The sequence below is a fragment of the Delphinus delphis genome, chromosome 11, assembly GCF_949987515.2.
Source record: "Delphinus delphis chromosome 11, mDelDel1.2, whole genome shotgun sequence".
Taxonomy (NCBI): Eukaryota; Metazoa; Chordata; class Mammalia; order Artiodactyla; family Delphinidae; genus Delphinus; species Delphinus delphis.
Genome location: NC_082693.1, coordinates 36,596,531 through 36,614,535, shown reverse-complemented (window position 1 = coordinate 36,614,535; position 18,005 = coordinate 36,596,531). Strand labels below are relative to the sequence as shown.

Genomic DNA, 18,005 nt, shown 5'->3' with positions numbered 1-18,005 from the left:
ATTAAGTTCTTTAGTCACTATTAATTTATTGAGGTATGCTGTGAAGACTTAACTCAGGATAACTGAATTTCTTTTCTGTTTCCCGTTTGAAATGCTTTGCTAAACAGTTTTAAGGTCAGAAATGGATATCATCATTTCTCAGTAGCCATAGCAAAGATATTTTGTCTACTATAGGTAGCTTATTTTCTGACCTATGCTTTTTTTTAATCTGAGGAGGATAACCTGCTTTTAAGAAATTTTTCTGACGGTAAGCCTGAGCCAAAGAAAATCTGTTAACTTGTTTTCTAGTGTTAAGTAGATTATTTTTAGGAAATGTAAGTATATACAGATTACCATAATAGATAGCAGTAGTTTTCCGACTACTATTTTTTATTTCTGTTTTCTTTCTTTTTGTTTTTGAAATAGCAGTGGAACCCTTTCTCCACATGAAACCTTAGACAAATCCATGACAATTATAGTTAAGGAAAAAAGAACAAAACCAAAATCTTACTCAGAACCCTAATACCTGTAACAGATCAAAATGGAACGGCTCAGGTTAAAACTCTTGTCAGTTTGAACATGGGAAAGGGAAGAGTGCCATTTAGCGGATGTCAACAGAGGAAATTTAATAAAGAAGAAAATGGGATTGTGTAATTTCAGAGTTTTTGAAAGGTTCAATGCATCTGATATAGAATAAATTTCTTTAACACAGTGGCTTTCTTTGGATCTTCATGTTACAACTTGAAATAGATATTAAAAAATGGAATAGTTTAATTTCCATATATGTCATGAACTTTGAAAATTCCAACAAGAAAAATCACTAAGAATTCAGTCTCTCACATGTATATGTACATCATATTGTGAGTTATCTTTTTGTTAGTGAGCCAAGCTTTTTTATTGTTAGTGCTGTAAAGCTAGTTAATATTTAGAAGACTTTACACAGTACTTAGTGTATGCCATTAATTACTGTGAAAACCTCAGATTATTATTATCCCCATTTTCACAAATGAGACAAAGGAAGGCTATGTAACTTGCTCAAGGTTATACACAGGACAAGATATAAAAATAGACAGTAATCCAGAGCCCTTACACATGTCTTAATAGTTTTTTAAAAAACATGGAAGGAAACACATTTTATTATTGTTTTATCTTTTTTTTTCAAAGATTTTTTTTTTAATGTGGACCATTTTTAAAGTCTTTATTGAATTTGTTACAGTATTGCTTCTGTTTTGGTTTTATGGCCACGAGGCATATGGGATCTTAGCTCCCTGACCAGGGATCAAACCCATATCCCCTGTATTGGAAGGCGAAGTCTTAACCACTGGACTGCCAGGGAAATCCCTCTTTTATCTTTTTAATGAATTTTATCTAAATTTACCTTTAAAATAGAAATACAAGTATATTTTGAAACTTTAGTAAAAATAAATACTTGAAAGTTTCCACTTTAAAGTATTATTTTGAATTATAAATGTGTTAATATAACCTCTAGTCTAAGAAATTTCATGCAGTAAATGGTAATATAAACAACAGTCACATAGTTACGATGTTGAGTTCTTTGAACTAGAATTGCTATTTGTAATGCATTATTAAAAAGCTGTGGACAGCTTTGTTGCTACTTGTAGCAAAGCTTTTTAAGGTCAAATTTTCTGTAGGTAAAGTACTAGCATCCTAAATGCATAGTACTTGGAAGTAAGCTGAGCTGGGTTCTACCAGTCTGAATTGGTTTAATATAGTCAGGAAAGTCAAATTTCCTAATTCAGATATGGTGTAGAGCATTTTATCAAGCCCTACCTACTTAAGAAAAGAAAAATCACTTTTTAGCAGAGTAGTAAAAAGTAACTCTGTTTATATTTTGGCTGCTTCCAAAGTGACTCACGAGCTTTGTGAAAATGTATTATATGATCGAGGGCCACACACAGTCTGTTGTACTTGTGCTTTGTGTAAGCATATCTTGATATGTGCCAAAGTCCAGAAAAGCAAATATCACATTTTTCCACTAGGGAATATAGGATAATTTATCAAAACTTCATTATTATATTATCTATTAGACTATTGCTATTAAATTGCTAGAATCCTGTTTTACTTTTATAACCATAGGTATTAAAATATCGCCTTTCAGTATTTTCTTCTTAGGGTACAGAATCTTCCCTTTTACCCTAGTAAACATACTTTATCTTAAATTATTTAAATAATATAAGCCTATTCCTATACAAACATTTAATAGTATTATCAGAGAAACTCAATTATAGTTGAAGCATGTTAATTTTGAAAGTATAGGAAATATATTTATGTCAAGATAAAGATGATTTAGAATTACAGAGTGAACAAAGGACAATTTTTCTTAATTTATAAAGAAAGCCTACAATTCAGTTTGAAAAAGACCAGCAACCTAATAAAAAAAGTTAGGCAAAAGGCATGAATAGACAGTTTAAAGAAAAGGAACTTTGAAGAGCCCTTAAACGTGGAAATATTTTCAACCTTACTCATATAAAAGGAAATGTAAATTAAAACTATATGACATACCATGCTGTTAAGAATGGGACAGCTCTGAAATAGTAATATGAGCCAATTTAAAATATGTAATTAAGAGAAAAACAAGATTCAGTTCAGCATCTGAATTATATTTTATATTTAAAAGATACACGTTATGCATAAACATTGGGTATCTCCAAAAGGATACATAAGAAACTACTTCCGGAGAGGGCATCTACATGGCTGAGGGAGCAGCAGAGGAATCCTTGCTTTTCTTCATATCTACAATTTTTTTTTTTGCTGGTACAACTGCCTATTGAAAATTATTTTGGGGGAAAATATTGTCATCGAATATTAAAATCTATAAGGGACCTGTCCAAGCCATTCCTTTTACAGCTTATTTAGAGTTACTCAAGTGCTTTGGATCAGAGAGGTAGTGATTTCAGCCCAGCTTTCCTTTCATTACAGCTGTAGTACTCAACTGTGCAGCAAGTCTTAATAGGTATTATCTTGATAACAAAGATCTTATCTCTCTGATCATCGTTGTATTCCACTTATTTAGCATACAATAGGTGCTCAGTAAATGTTTGAATGAATTTTAAAAATTATGGTATTTATTACTTTGTGGAGTAATACAGGTGGAAAGCATTTCATCTTTATCTTTGAAAGAAGAAAAAATTATTTTTCTATGGTTCCTCTTCTGGTGAAAAACTTACTGTGAATGCGTTTGTTATAGTTTAATTTTGATCTGTTTTAAAGAGACATTCGTAAAGTTATAATTTGTTCATCATTTTTCAGACACTGGCTTCATGTCCTATTGACCGGAAACCTTTTCAGGCGGTGTTTAAATTCAGTGCATTGGAAGGTTGTGTTAAGGTAAGGTTTAGATTTATTTTGTAAAACAAACTCTTTAAACTTAATTGAGATGATTTTGCTTTAAATTTCCAGTTTGAGTATATTTGTGAATTCAACTTTAATGTGTTTAATTTCCATTGAAAAAATGTTTGAATGGAATATTAGATTCAAACACAAACCCCCACAAAAACTTAAGTCCAGAGTACCTGAAAATTATGTTTTCATGAAAAACATAATGTTGAGAAGATTAAACAAAATTAAATATAAAAGGGTGTCTTTGTTCTTAAATTCTGGTGCTTGAAGGAAACTGAATTTAATTCGAGAAGAATAAGGGGGTTTGTGAAGATCTTGAGAGGGACTTCTCATGGTTTCAGTGTTGTCATGGGCAGATGACTTCTTTTGTTACGTACGGTTTTATTGTAATGCTTAATCCTAGTCACATTCTTGAGATTCACATACCATGCTGATGTTACTTATGATTAAGAACCATGATTATGATTTGTATTCACATTTATTTTTGGCTTACAAATAAAAGAAGAAGAAAGAGATAGGAACATATTCCTGAGTTAATGAATAAAAAGTGAAAAGAGTAAGTAGTAATTTACGTAAAGTGAAATGTGTAAGAAAGATTTCTTGAGGTTCTCATTAGTAAGTCAAGAATGGTATACAGTTAAAAATGAGAATACTCAATATATACATATATGATGCCATTGATGGGAAAAACAAACTTCCCAAGTAGCACCAACACTTTGGTTGCTATCTTTGTGAATAGGAAGGGGCATGTAAGCAACATAAAACTATTTAAGCATTAGATGTTCTCAGTGTAGGTGTTTATAATTTGTTTTGATATATTTTTTCCAGATAAGTCTCAGTGACATAAGGTACAAATGAGATTGCAATTCAAATAAAATGACATGTGAAAGATATTGCATGTTGTAATTGTGTTAACTCTGGACATCTATACAAATTAGTATATATCTTGGAGAAAAGATAAAACATTATATATGTGTGTGATAGTATAATCAAAATTAAAGCAACACTTCTCTGAAAGACATGTTCTGTTTTTCCAGACTATATATATTATGTTGCTGAAGCTTCTTTAGCATGAGCTAGCTTCCAAAGATATTCTTCTGTAAAATTTTGTTCTGTTGCTTCATGTGAATTTTGTTCTGTTGCTTGGAATAAAAATTTATGTTTTATTTAATAGGGTTTGAGTGTTACTTAAGTTAAAAGTTTGGGGGAGTGTTAATCTAATTTTGTCAAACTTAAAAGGTATTTCTTATCGTGTGTGATATTATCCATACATTCTTTCTTTTTGTTTGAATTTTATTTTATTTTTTTATACAGCAGCTTCATGTTAGTCATCCATTTTATACACGTCAGTGTATACCTGTCAATCCCAATCTCCCAATTCATCACACCACACCACACCCCACCTCCCACCCCCTGCCCACCCCCTTGGTGTCCTTACGTTTGTTCTCTGCATCTGTGTCTCAATTTCTGTACTGCAAACAGGTACATCTGTACCATTTTTCTAGGTTCCACATGTATGCATTAATACACGATATTTTTTTTCTCTTTCTGACGTACTTCACTCTGTATGAGTCTCTAGATGCATCCATGACTCTACAAATGACCCAGATTGTTCCTTTTTATTATGGCTGAGTAATATTCCATTGTATACATGTACCACATCTTCTTTATCCATTCGTCTGTCAGTGGGCATTTAGGTTGCTTCCATGACCTGCCTATTGTAAATAGTGCTGCAGTGAACATTGGAGTGCATGTGTCTTTTTGAATTATGGTTTTCTCTGGGTATATGCCCAGTAGTGGGATTGCTGGGTCATACGGTAATTCTGTGTGTGGTATTATCCATATATTCTTAATATCTTCCTTTGCCCTTTTACTTCTTTTGAATCTTTATTATCCTTTTCCCTTTACAATTAAACTCGAATGGGTCATATATAATTGCTTATATTTTCAACCACTTGTTGGACATCTCCATCTAGAATACCAAAGGAATCTAAATATTAACAAACCCCAAACTCATCTCATTCCCTGCCCCATCCCCTAACCCCAGTTGTATGGTACCATAATCCCAGTCACCCAGATCAAAAACATCTGGGAGTTTTCCATTTTTTCTCTTTGTCTTATTTTTGCCTGTTCCTTCTGCACAATGTCTTAAATTTGTTCCCACTTCATTACCTCTTTGTAGGCCCTCATGCTGTCATCTAGACCTGTTCTACCAATAGAAATATACTACAAACCACTCTATAATATAAAATTTTTAGTAGCCGCATTAAAAGACCAAAAGGAAACAGTTAAATTGAATTTTTATATTTTATTTAATCCAACATATCTAGTGTATTATCTCAACATGTAATATTTTAGAAGAATTATTATTGAAGGATTTTATTTTTTGTTGTTGTTTTCATTGAAATCCGGTGTATATTTTACACTTACAAGTACATCTCAATTTAAACCAGCCACATTTCATATGCTTAATAGTATGTGGCTAGTGACTATTGTCTCATACAGTATAGATCTACACTGTTATAAGAACTTTTTTCCAGTTTCCTGACTTTTATAGTTTCCCTTAACTGGTTCATTCTCCATATCACTGCCAAAGAAAACAAATTTGATCATCTCATTCACATGCTTTTAAAACTCTATTTTCTGATTCCTATAGAATTATTTTCTTATTCAGGACCCTTTACAGTCTGGTCCTAATACATTGTATCAGCTTCATATCCTGCTAATTTTTTATTCCCCATCTGCATTGGCTTCTTACTGTTTCTTATAACTGTGTTCCCTCCATTTAGAATATTTTTTCCTTATACAGATTCCTACTCATTCTTGAAGACCGACTCATAAATCATCTACTCATTAAAGTCTTCTCTGATATCCTCAAAGTCAGTTCTACATGTATACAAAGATCTGTGTTTATATTTGTTATGAGCACTTAATCTATTTACATGCCCCTCTCTTACTGTTATGTTTCCCCAGAGCTTAGCACACATACTAAGTTTATAGTTTAGCATGCTTGAATTAATAAGCATATGTATTTGGGCTGCACGTTCATTCAGACAATTTTGTTTCTTTAATTTTTTGTCCTTTCAAGGGAAATGTGTAGGTTATCATTTGTGATGCCAGATTATCAGTCTAAATAGGTGATTTTGCTTTTTCTCACAGGTTCACATAAAAAGACAGTTGAGAGAAACAAATGACAAGAAAATTGAAAGCTCTTTTAAGAAACAGCTGTCCTGTCAGGAAAATTCTAAAAGCTGTATGAGGTTAGTGCTGAACTTCAGAAGTGGAATCCAACTGTGTAGAATCAGAAGATAGCTAGTAAAAAGAAAAAAAGTACTTAAAAAAATGAGGTTTTTTGTATTTAATTTGAGGTGAGGTTTAAATGTATTTAATTACTTTTAAAGCACACCCTTGATAAGTTAAGGAAGGACCAGCTGAAATCTGAGAATATAATTTATTTGACCTCTATCTTTGATGAATTAGTTTTTTTCCTAATTTGTTTTAGATTGATACTTTTGTACAATAAAAGTTACAACAGTGTAAAATTTCTGTAAAATTTTCTGAATGCTTACGCATTTTGGTACATATCAGAAACAAATATGGATAAGCATTGGTGCACAGCCCACATTTTGAGTAACTGCTCTAGTATTTATGGACAGAAAGTAGAAAGTAACTAAAGATACAGTACAACATTCTTCATGAGACAGTTGTAATTGAAACTACTTATTATCTTTCTCATTTTGTTTCTCTGTGTTATAGCAGACACTTGCTACTGCTATAACAAATGTTTATTGTTTAAAAAAAATTTTAAACACGTTTGGATTTGTTTCATTAACTGCTATTGTTAAAACGTAATTGCCTAGAAATAGTACGCAGGTTTAACAGATATTAACATATTTTTGAATTAAATTGAATTAATAGTGTACTGGAGATTCATTTATTATTAATACTTAAAATAACTTGTTACAGTACATTTAAAATGAAGCCCTTTTTGATCTGAAGTATATTTAGAGCTGTCCAAAAGTTGTCAAAGTCATAATTAAATCTATGATTCATTAGTACATTTCATCAGAATACTAATACCTTAAGAGAGTAAATATATTAGTTACCAAAACAGTTAACAATATTCCTTGAGATTTATTGAATCATGCAACTAATTTAGAACCCTGTAGCTCTTTAGAAGTTATAGACTTTTGGGAAGTTACAGACTTCTTTGGTAATCCTAAGAAAACTATAGACAACTACTATCCGAAAACATACTTAGAGATAAAAGTTTTTAGATTTTAAGGGATTCCTGGAACACTCTATTCAAGAGCCCACCCATAAAGCCAGTTAATAACTGCAGTAGAGCAAATTTTATTTACAGTTTCTTTTAATTATATCTGAGTCAGCTTTGAGTCTTCCATTTATGGTTATATAGTAAATAGCACATTTTTCCCAAGCATAGTGAAGAAATACCTTTTGCTAGCTTCATTATTGATTCATCTCCTATTCTTGGCTGTGACAATGTCATAGGTAGGCATTTTTTCAGAATTACCCAGTTCTCTTGGCTCGTGCTGAGAGTGCAGTGCTCATCATTGTATGACCTGTGATAGGGTCATACAGTGGGTCTAACAGAGCTGAGGTAGTCCACATGCTTAACTGTTTTTTCTCAAGGACTGTGGTAGAGGGATGGTATAGGGATGTAATGCAAAATACTAATGCAAAATAATAATTTGCTTTTGCTCACCAAGTCATACCCTTAATGATTTCTTCCAAGGTGGAAAATCTGTCAGCTGTTAGATTTTTACCGTACATTATTTTGGGAGTCTTTTGGATGTTTTTAGAATTCCTCTCATTCAATCTTATGTTTATGAGGCATATGCCTCATTTCCTGCACTTAGAAGATATCCCATTCAGTGTTGCCTCTCCCTTCTAAAGCTGTAAAACTCCTCTTTCTGATAGTTTCTCCCAGTTCCAGGGAAAGGGGTTGCAAGAGTGTTTTGTTTCTTGTTAGTGAATCTCCATTGCAGTCATTGGAGTGGCAGCTAAGTGGGGAGTCCAACTAATCATGCTTTCTTTGCTAAAATTTAAAACTCAGTGCATAATACTTTCAATTTGGTGGGCAGTGGATTGAAAATAAATGAGCAAAGTAACAGTTTTCTCTTATTTCATCTCTTTATTGGTGTTTACAGAAAAAAAGTCAAAAGAGAAGATCTATTAAGTGCAAAACTTTATGACTTGAAGATGATATACAGTAAGTGACTTTCTTACTTGTGTGTTCTACCTTTTTTTGTTTCTTACTTTAATGCTTGTGCCAAAGTTCTTGTAAGTAATATTTTGGCTTGGAAAATAGTCATGCACAGAACTCTGCTGAGCTCTGTACACTGTATTCAGTCCTACATAAACTGCTTTCATGGAGTCATTTATACTGTTTCCTGCCTTTTTTATTTTCATGCTCAGCTGTAAGGAGGGAAGGGGAGAGTGAATGAGTGTGTGTGTGTGTGTGTGTGGTTGGTGTGTGTGTGTGTGTGTGTGTGTGTGCGTGCACGCGCACATGTATGTTGGGAAGAAAAAGGAGAAAAGGATGTTTTCCAACTCCTTGGTTAGCAACCTACATTGTGGTCCTACTCCACTCATTAGTGCAGAAGTCCTTATGGGAACTGAGATGAAATACCTTGTGGGAGAATAACTGTAAGCAGTAACAAGAGAAGCCTGTGACAGTGAGAAGGTAATTCATAGTTCCCAGAGGAAGTTGTGGTTTGGCTTTGAGCCACACTTTTAATTTGAAACTTTATTTGGAAATAAAGCATTTCTTACATATTTATCTAAATGAGCAGTTAGATATGCCTGTCTCTTGTTGTCTAGTGTATGGTTCTTTAATACAGGAAAGCTTTGCAGCAGGGCCTGAGAAAAATGGCACTATAGTGCTTTGTGACTCCTCTTTGGAGCTCAAGCGGTTTATTCTTGTTACAAAGAACAACTTACTATAGGCTAATTGTAAGCAGGGAGAAGTGAGCATTTATTTTCCAGGCCAGGTTATAATTAATTTCTATTTATAGATAGAAAGAATTAATGAATTCATCTTAAAACTAAATGATAATCAACTTCATTTTTTATACGTTTGAATACCAAGTTTGGCTGTTGTTGTTATTGGCTTTTTTATTTGAATTAACATGATCTCAGGATTATAGATAACCCCAGATTTACAGATTAACGAATGTCTGTCTTTGATAATTTACTCTTAAAGTGGAATTTCACTAAAAGGACTTTATGGTTAGATAAGCATTTTTCTTTTGTTAAAGAACTTTAGGTATCAAAACTTCTTTGTTTTTCTGTGTCATTGCTGTAGCATAGCATCCTTTTTAATGAATAGCCTTTGTTTGGTAATTCTAGGATCTGATGTAAAATTTACTGCTAAGGAAGAGTAAATGATGTTATAGATTTTCTCTAGATAATCTGGCCCATTCTCCCTATGATAATCTTAGTTTTAAGACTACTGTAATTTTCTTTAAGTATGTATCTCCTGCCTGGACTTATTTTTAGAGAGGAAAACATAGGCAAATCTTAAATCTATAGTGCTTCAGTATGGTGAAGGCCATTTATAAGACTCTTTGATTCATTTGGATTTGAGAATTTGTTTTACTATTCAGAATATGAAATACTAAACAAGTTTTCAGGGGACATGGTAAGCCAGTTGAATAGCTAATTTTTTTCCTTCCAATTTATGTATATAAATATATATATACATATATAAATTATGTATATAAATTATGTGCATAACTTATGTATATTACATATATAAATTATGTATGACATATACAACACTAAGTTTAAAGTGTACAGCATAATGATTTGACTTACATACATCATAAAATGATGACCATGGTAAGTTTAGTGAACATTCATCATCTCATATAGATACAACATTAAAGAAATAGAAAAAAAAATTTTTATCCTTGTGATGAAAACTCTTAGGATTTTCTCTCTTAATGACTTTCATGTATAACATACAGCAGTGTTAATTATATTTATCATGTTGTACATTACATCCCTAGTACTTATTTATCTTATAACTTGAAGTTTGTACCTTTTTACTTCCTTTATCCAGTTCCTCCTTCCCCCACCACCTGCCTCTGGTAACCACAAATCTGATCTTTTTTTCCATGATTTTGTTTGTATAAGTGATACCATACAGTATTTGTCTTTCTCTGTCTGACTTATTTCACTTAGCATAATTCCCTGTAGGTCCTTGCATGTTGTTGTAAATGGCAGGGCTTTATTCTTTTTCATGGCTGAGTAATATTCCATTGTGTGGAATATGTGTGTGTGTGTGTGTATCTCACATCTTCTTTATCCATTCATCTATTGATGGACACTTAGGTTGCTTCCATATCTTAGTTATTTTTATTTTTTTTATTATTATTTTTTTTGTGGTACGCGGGCCTCTCACCATTGTGGCCTCTCCCGCTGTGGAGTAGAGGCTCCGGACGCGCAGGCTCAGTGGCCATAGCTCATGGGCCCAGCCGCTCCGCGGCATGTGGGATCTTCCCGGACCAGGGCATGAACCCCGGTCCCCCGCATCGGCAGGTGGACTCTCAACCACTGCGCCACCAGGGAAGCCCTCTTGGTTATTTTAAATAATGCTACAGTAAACATGGAGGTGCATATATCTTTTTGAATGACTGTTTTTGTTTTCTTCGGATAAATACCGAGGGATGGAATTGGTGGATCATATGATACCTCTAGCTTTAATCTTCTTTCTCAAGATTGTTTTGGCTATTCAGTGTCTTCTGTGTTTCCATACAAATTTTGGAATTATTTGTTCTGGTTCTGTGAAAAATGCCATTGGTATTTTGATAGAGATTGCATTGAATCTGTAGATTGCCTTGGGTAGTGTGGTCATTTTAACAATATTAATTCTTCCAGTCCATGAACATGATATATTTTTCCATCTGTTGGTGTTGTCTTCAGTTTCTTTCATCAGCGTCTTATAGGTTTCCAAGTACAGATCTTTTACCTCCTTAGTTAGATTTATTCCTAGGTATTTTATTCTTTTTGATGGAATTTTGAATGGGATTGTTTTCTTAATTTGTCTTTCTGATAGTTTGTTGTTAGGGTAGAGAAGTGCAACAGATTTCTGCATGTTAATTTAGATCCTGCAACTTTACCAAATTCATTGATGAGTTCCAGTAGATTTTTGGTGGCGCCTTTAGGATTTTCTGTGTATAATATGTCATCTGCAAACAGTGACAGTTTTCCTTCTTTCTTTCCAATTTGGATGCTGTTTGTTTCTTTTTCTTGTCTGATTGCTGTGGCTAGGACTTCCAAAATTATGTTGAATAATAGTAGCGAGAGTGGGCATCTTTGTCTTGTCCCTGATCTTAGAGGAAAATGCTTTCAGCATTTCACCGTTGAGTGTGATGTTCGCTGTGGGTTTGTCATATATGGCCTTTATTATGTTGAGGTGTGGTCCCTCTGTACCCACTTTATTGAGTTTTTATCATAAAGGGTGTTGAATTTTTTTTAAAAGCTTTTCTGCAGCTGTTGAGATTATTATATGGTTTTTACTCTTCAGTTTGTTAATGAGTATCACATTGATTGCTTTGTGGATATGGAACCATTCTTTCATCCCGGAGATAAATCCCACTTGATCATGGCATATATGATCGTTTTACTGTACTGTTGAATTTGGTTTGCCATTATTTTGTTGAGTATTTTTGGGTGTATGTTCACCAGTGATATTGGCCTTTAATTTTATTTTTTTGTGATATCTTTGTCTGGTTTGGTATTAGGGTTGCTGGCCTTGGAAACGTTACTTCCTCTGCAGTTTTTTGGAATAGTTTGAGAGGGGTAGATATTAACTCAGTGTTTGGTAGAATTCACCTGAGAAGCCGTCTGGTCCTGGACTTTTGTTTGTTGGGAGTTTTAAAATTTTGAATAGGTAATTTTTAATTATAGTTCTTAAAAAACGTATTTCCTGCCAGAAGGTTAACATTATCCAAGGCCTGTAACTTAATGCCATGTCTACTTATGTTAAGATGCCTGATGTCATTTGTTTGGTTTAGGATAGGCAGAATATTCTTTATACTTTATGAGTGGGTAGAACAAGAGTACTAATACCTATCATGTAATTATTAGCAGATGTCTTAACTGAACAAGTCTGGATTGAGTTGAAGGGTATTGGGTACTTACTGATTACCCATTTAGATTTTTTTCTGTGATGTTGCTTTTTACTTGTGGTGTTTAATACATCTTACTTAGACAGTTTTTCTTCTAGCATTGAGATAGATTATGTACCTGATGAAATAGCTTACATTTAATTATCATGTTTAATGAAGATTATTCAGGTGTAAATTCTAAATCCATACTCACCACATACTCAGTATGAGAAGTTCGTACTAGGAGAGCAAAAGGGAATTGAGATGAACTCATTCATTCAACAGACTCTGAAGCAGCTCTGGACTCTTAGGGTTGTAGTAATGCACAAAAGAGACAAAGTGCTTGCTAACAGAGTATCTTTTGTGGACAATAAAGAGATAAATGTATAATATGACAGGTGTTATACGTGCTTCAAAGAAGAATAAAGTAGGGTAAAGGGACAAAGGATGATGACATTCTGGAGGTGATTATATAAGGCATCAGGGAAAGCCTCTTGGATTAGATTATATTTGAACAGCAATCTAGAATAAGTAAGGGTTCAAGCCATAAATGTATCTAGAGTGTTGCAGGAGAGGGAAGAGCAAGTGCAAAAGCCTTGAGACAGGAGCAATCATGGTATGTTCAGAGAATAGCATGGAGATCAGTATGACTAGAACAATTGAATTACGTAGATGGAGGAGGAAGAGTTAAGCCATTGGCTGGGAGGTCATTTAACGCCTCCTAAATGGCAAGCACTTTCAGGGATAGTATGGACTGACATATTATTAAAGGATCTCTGGCTGTGAAGGAGAGAATAGTTCATAGGAGGGCAAGGTCCTCATAGGAGGCCTGAGAGACTAGTTTGGTGGCTGTATTCTCGGCCACAGATTATGGTGGGTTGGGCCAGGAAGATATTAGTGGAAGTGGTGAGAAGTGCCTCAATTCTGTAAATGTTGTATTTCAGAGGTGAAATTAAAAGGATTTGCTGATGGATTGATGTGAGGTAAAGAATTCAAGGGTGAGACTAAAGTCCTGGCCTGAACAACTGTTAAAATGGAGTTGCCAGTTACTGAGATGGGGAAGGCCAATAGAATGTTTGGGATGGTATAATAAAGATTTCTCTTTTGGACATGTAAGATGCTTACTCTACAACCAAGTAGAGATGCTCTGAAAAAATATGGATGTTTGCATGTCATATGCAAAAGATTTTTTCATCTTTAGATAGTTTTAATGGTAATTGGTTCATGTCGATATGTGAATTAGTGTTTGGCGCTTAAGTCATATTGATGGTTTCTTGCAGTTATCATTTCTTTCCCCACTCTTGAGTTTGGGCAAAAATGTTAATAAAGACCATGATCAGAAATAAGACTGGAAAGGAAGGTTGAGGCTGTCATAGAGAGTTGAGCAATAAAGCTAAAATTTCTGCATATTATCTTACAAGGAGTAATGTTATGCAAAAAGATACCATTAAAGGTTTTTTTCCACTGGATTACAATGTGGTGAAACCGTTTTAGGAAAACTTGGTAAAAGTTACTCCAAAAAGATAGAAAGCTAAATATCTGTTTGAAAAATTCTAGAGCTGTCTCTTTTTTCTCAGGTTGTGTTTCTTTTTTGTCTTTATGACTCATTTAGTATACGCCTTACTTGATCAATTCTGAGAACCCTTCTTTTCCCCCATTGTAACATCTCTGAAGTAGGATTCTATCTTATCATTTGTCTCGTATGATCACTGTTGACCAAGCAGCTGCATAGTTGTCACTGCCTGTGATTGTATGAACATACAAAGTGCTGTCATTAAATCTGGAGAATAGATAGCAGAAACTTGGGAGAAGATCCATAGATAATCCTGGAATTTTCTTAACCCCTAGACCTCTAACTGAGAGAGAATTGGGGGAAATTCATCAGACACATGCGCAGCATTCCCGAGAAAGTCATAAGTTGGCTAATTCTATTAAGTACATACTTAACTGCAAAGGCCAGTATAAGAGGCCAGCACCAATAATTTAGTTCTTGTATGGATTTCCTGAAGAATCACCATTGTTCTTTATTTTTCTTCCAGCTTTATTGAGATAATAATTGATATATACAGCACTGTGTAAGTTTAAGGTATACAGCATAATGTTTTGAGTTACATACATCATGAAATGATTATCACAGTAAGTTTAGTGAACATCATCTCATATAGATACATTAAAGAAATAGAAAAAAGTGTTTCCTTGTAATGAGAACTCTCAGGATTTGCTCTCTAACAACTTTGACGTATAACATACAATGGTGTTAATTATATTTATCATGTTGTATGTTACATCCCTAGTACTTATTTATCCTATAACTGGAAGTCTGCACCTTTTGACTACCTTCATCAATTCCCCCTCCTCTCAACCTTCATCTCTGGTAACCACAAGTCTGAGCTCTTTTTCTATGAGTTTGTTTGATTGTTTGTTTTTGAAGTATAATTGACCTACAACACTGTGTTAGTTCCTGGTACACACATAATGATTTGATATTTCTGTACATTTCAAAATGATCACCATGATAAATCCATTTACCATCTGTCACCATACAAAGATATTACATAATTTATTGACTGTATTCTCCACAAATCACCACTGTTCTTGATAGCATAGAGGATGATATCATGTGAAAAATGGTCATCAACAAACTTGGGTTGAAAAGTAATTCGAAAAAGTTGGATTTTGCATGTAAAGAAGTTTTATGAATGCCTTAACCAATTTATTATGCCTGTATATTCACTTTTATTAGTCAATTAAAAACTGTACCTAGGTCTATATTAGTTTCCTAGGGCTGCTGTAAAAAATTCATTACAAACCTGATGGCCAAAACAGCTGGGTGGTCAAAAACAGCTCTTTCAGTAATTCTGAAATAAAATTTCTAAGTGATGAGAAATCACTGTGACCCAACTCTGATGCAGAGATTGTGTTCTCCAAATAACATTTCCTAATAAAAGAACCAGGCCTCCTTGAAATAAATGACTGTTTACAGGTTTGAGATAGTAAATAAATAAGATGTGCCTAGAATATTTTTTTCTTAACAGAAGGCAAGGAAACTTTCAAAGCAGTGCTAGGATTGTAACAAGTCTCAAGAATCAACTAGATTGGGCTCCCTTTAGGCAAAAATGGAACAATCTGAGCATGAAGAGGATAATAACTTCAGTAACTGTCAAGGACAGTTATTGAAACCTGTCAGATATGTTTAAGTTCATGAGTTCATCATGCTACCTTGTAAGTAAACAAACACAAATTGGTCTATTTTAGAGGATGCTAGGAAGTTAACTCATTTTTAAAACCAATATATGAAAGGAAAGATACAAGCATCTACCTTGCCTTTTGTATATAAACTATACATCAAGGTAATTGAACAGGTAGTAAAGGAAAGTTTGTTTATTTTATTTATTTATTTATTTTGCGGTACGAGGGCCTCTCATTTCTGATTAAGAAATCTAACTACTAATTTATAAGACATACAAGAGACAGAGATGCGTGTTAAGTGACAAGGAGATGCAATCAACAAAATGTAGACCATAGACAAATGACCTGGTTTCTTCTGTCAAAAAGTTCCAAGGAGTTTAAAAGTGGGAGAGGGAACCTGTAGATTAAAAGAGACAAAAGAAAGATTCAACTAGTCACAGTTGGATTATTTGGATCCTTATTGTGACATGTTGTAAAAAGAAAGTAAAATATATATATATAAAACTTTAAGGACAGTTGGTGAAAATTGAACTTCAGGTGTTTGGTATTAAGGAGTTATTGGAGGTTTTTTGTTTACTTGTAATAATGGTATTAATGTTATTTTTTCCCCAAAGAACACTTATATTTTAGAGTTATTTACTGAAATAGTTGTGCATTAAAATGATATGATGTCTAGAATTTGTTTCAAAATGACTTGAGAAGGTAGTAGATAAATTAACAGTGGATGTGAATTAATAATTGTGGAGGCAGGGATATGGGTATAATGGAGTTTCATTATGCTATTTGCTCTATTTTGTGTTTGTTTGAAATTTTCTGTAATTAAAAAAAATGTACTATGAGAATTTAATTGGCCGTTTTCCCCTGATAGTGGTGCATAAAATAATTCAAGTTCTTACAGTTAACTTCAATGAAATAAAGTATATCAGCTTGTTTCGTGGCTTTTTTTTCTAGTAAGATTTTAAGTTGTGAACAGTTGTGTTTTCTGTATGGCATTTTCCAGGGTATCATACAAAGTGGTAATGGCAATTAAGTACTTAGTATTTGATTGTCCTTGGCTGTAGCTACCTGATGATAAAAGGTAACTGATCTATGCCTGTAACAGACAGCAAACAAACTTCAGAAAGCTTCAGTAATAAAAAGATGCGTGAAAATAAAAGACAATTTTAGGAAAGTAGTTTTCTCTTGAAGGCAAAGAGACTGAAACAAAGATTAAATAAAAGTAAAATAACTAAATGTTAACAGTTAAATCTGCCCTGTAGGTGTCATTTTTTGTACTTTATGGAATGTTCAAAATTGTTCATAATTATAAATTTTAAAACAATTTTAAAAGGCTGAATATCTTGGCCAAGATCACACAGTTGGAGCAGACAGAATTTGATCCAGTCTTCTGACTCTATGTCTAATGCCTCTTACCACTGCAGAATAATGCTAAAGTATGATATTATTAATATTACTCATCTTAAGCCTCTCACTTTGTGGTTGTCCACAAGCTTTGTAACTCAAATTATCATCTTTTTCTAATGGCTCGATATAAATAGCAGACTGCTCCCTACTTAGCAGACCAATTAACTTTGTAATTAACTTTATTTTGTGTTTCCTTTCAGAAATGTAATAGAGAACAGGTTTTGTTTTTGTTTTTTTTCAGGCTCAAGTTTATAAGTCATAACTATAGGAATAGAACCTTTAAGGGTTTTAACCTTTAATTTTCACATTGAGATTTCTTAGATATCATTTATTAACAAACTGCCTCATTAGAAGACCAAGAGAATCTGTAAAGTTACTTGTAATTGTCTCAAAGTTTAGAGGCAATAATGAACCTATCATGCAAAAGAGAAGCAACCTTGGACTCTTAAATGTAGGCATTTGATGACTGAGCAAGGAACTAAGATGAAAGTTAAGGTGAAGGTAGAGTTAGTGGGAAGTTGTGCAAATTAAGAACATTTTTATGTATTTACCTAGTTAGACTGAGCAGGAACCATGGTGCCCAAAGGATAATTTAAATTTATTTTTATGAAAGAACTTCTTGAGAGAACATTATCTGTCTTTTTATGATTGCTTGGCTAGATTTCAGAAGCAATGCGGTTTAGTGTCTTTAATTTTTTTCAAGTTTTTCGAAGTTTTTAATTGGGTGCCTGCCAAGTACTAGGCTCTAAGCTCAGAGCCTTTGTTATACTGGCTCGTATTGTAGAAAAAGATGTTGTCATGAAACATCTTTTGGGATGTACTGAATTCAAAAGAATGAGATAAGCTTCCGGGTAAGCATAACAGATTGAGCACCTGTTTAATTCTCTTATCCCTCCTAGAACCCTATGGAAATGACCATAAAGGAATGAAAAGAAA

At 33.5% G+C, this 18,005-nt stretch overlaps 1 protein-coding gene across 6 annotated transcripts in view; it reads left to right on the top strand.

Moving 5' to 3' along the window:
• Positions 1-18,005, top strand: part of SCAF11 (SR-related CTD associated factor 11) — a 71,344-nt gene that overhangs the window by 38,514 nt on the left and 14,825 nt on the right. For all 6 annotated transcript variants that reach the window (XM_060024625.1, XM_060024630.1, XM_060024628.1 and 3 more), the window contains 3 exons: positions 3,250-3,327; positions 6,499-6,599; positions 8,511-8,572. In XM_060024625.1, coding sequence (XP_059880608.1) covers positions 3,250-3,327; positions 6,499-6,599; positions 8,511-8,572 — 241 coding nt within the window. The remainder of the gene's footprint in view (positions 1-3,249; positions 3,328-6,498; positions 6,600-8,510; positions 8,573-18,005) is intronic.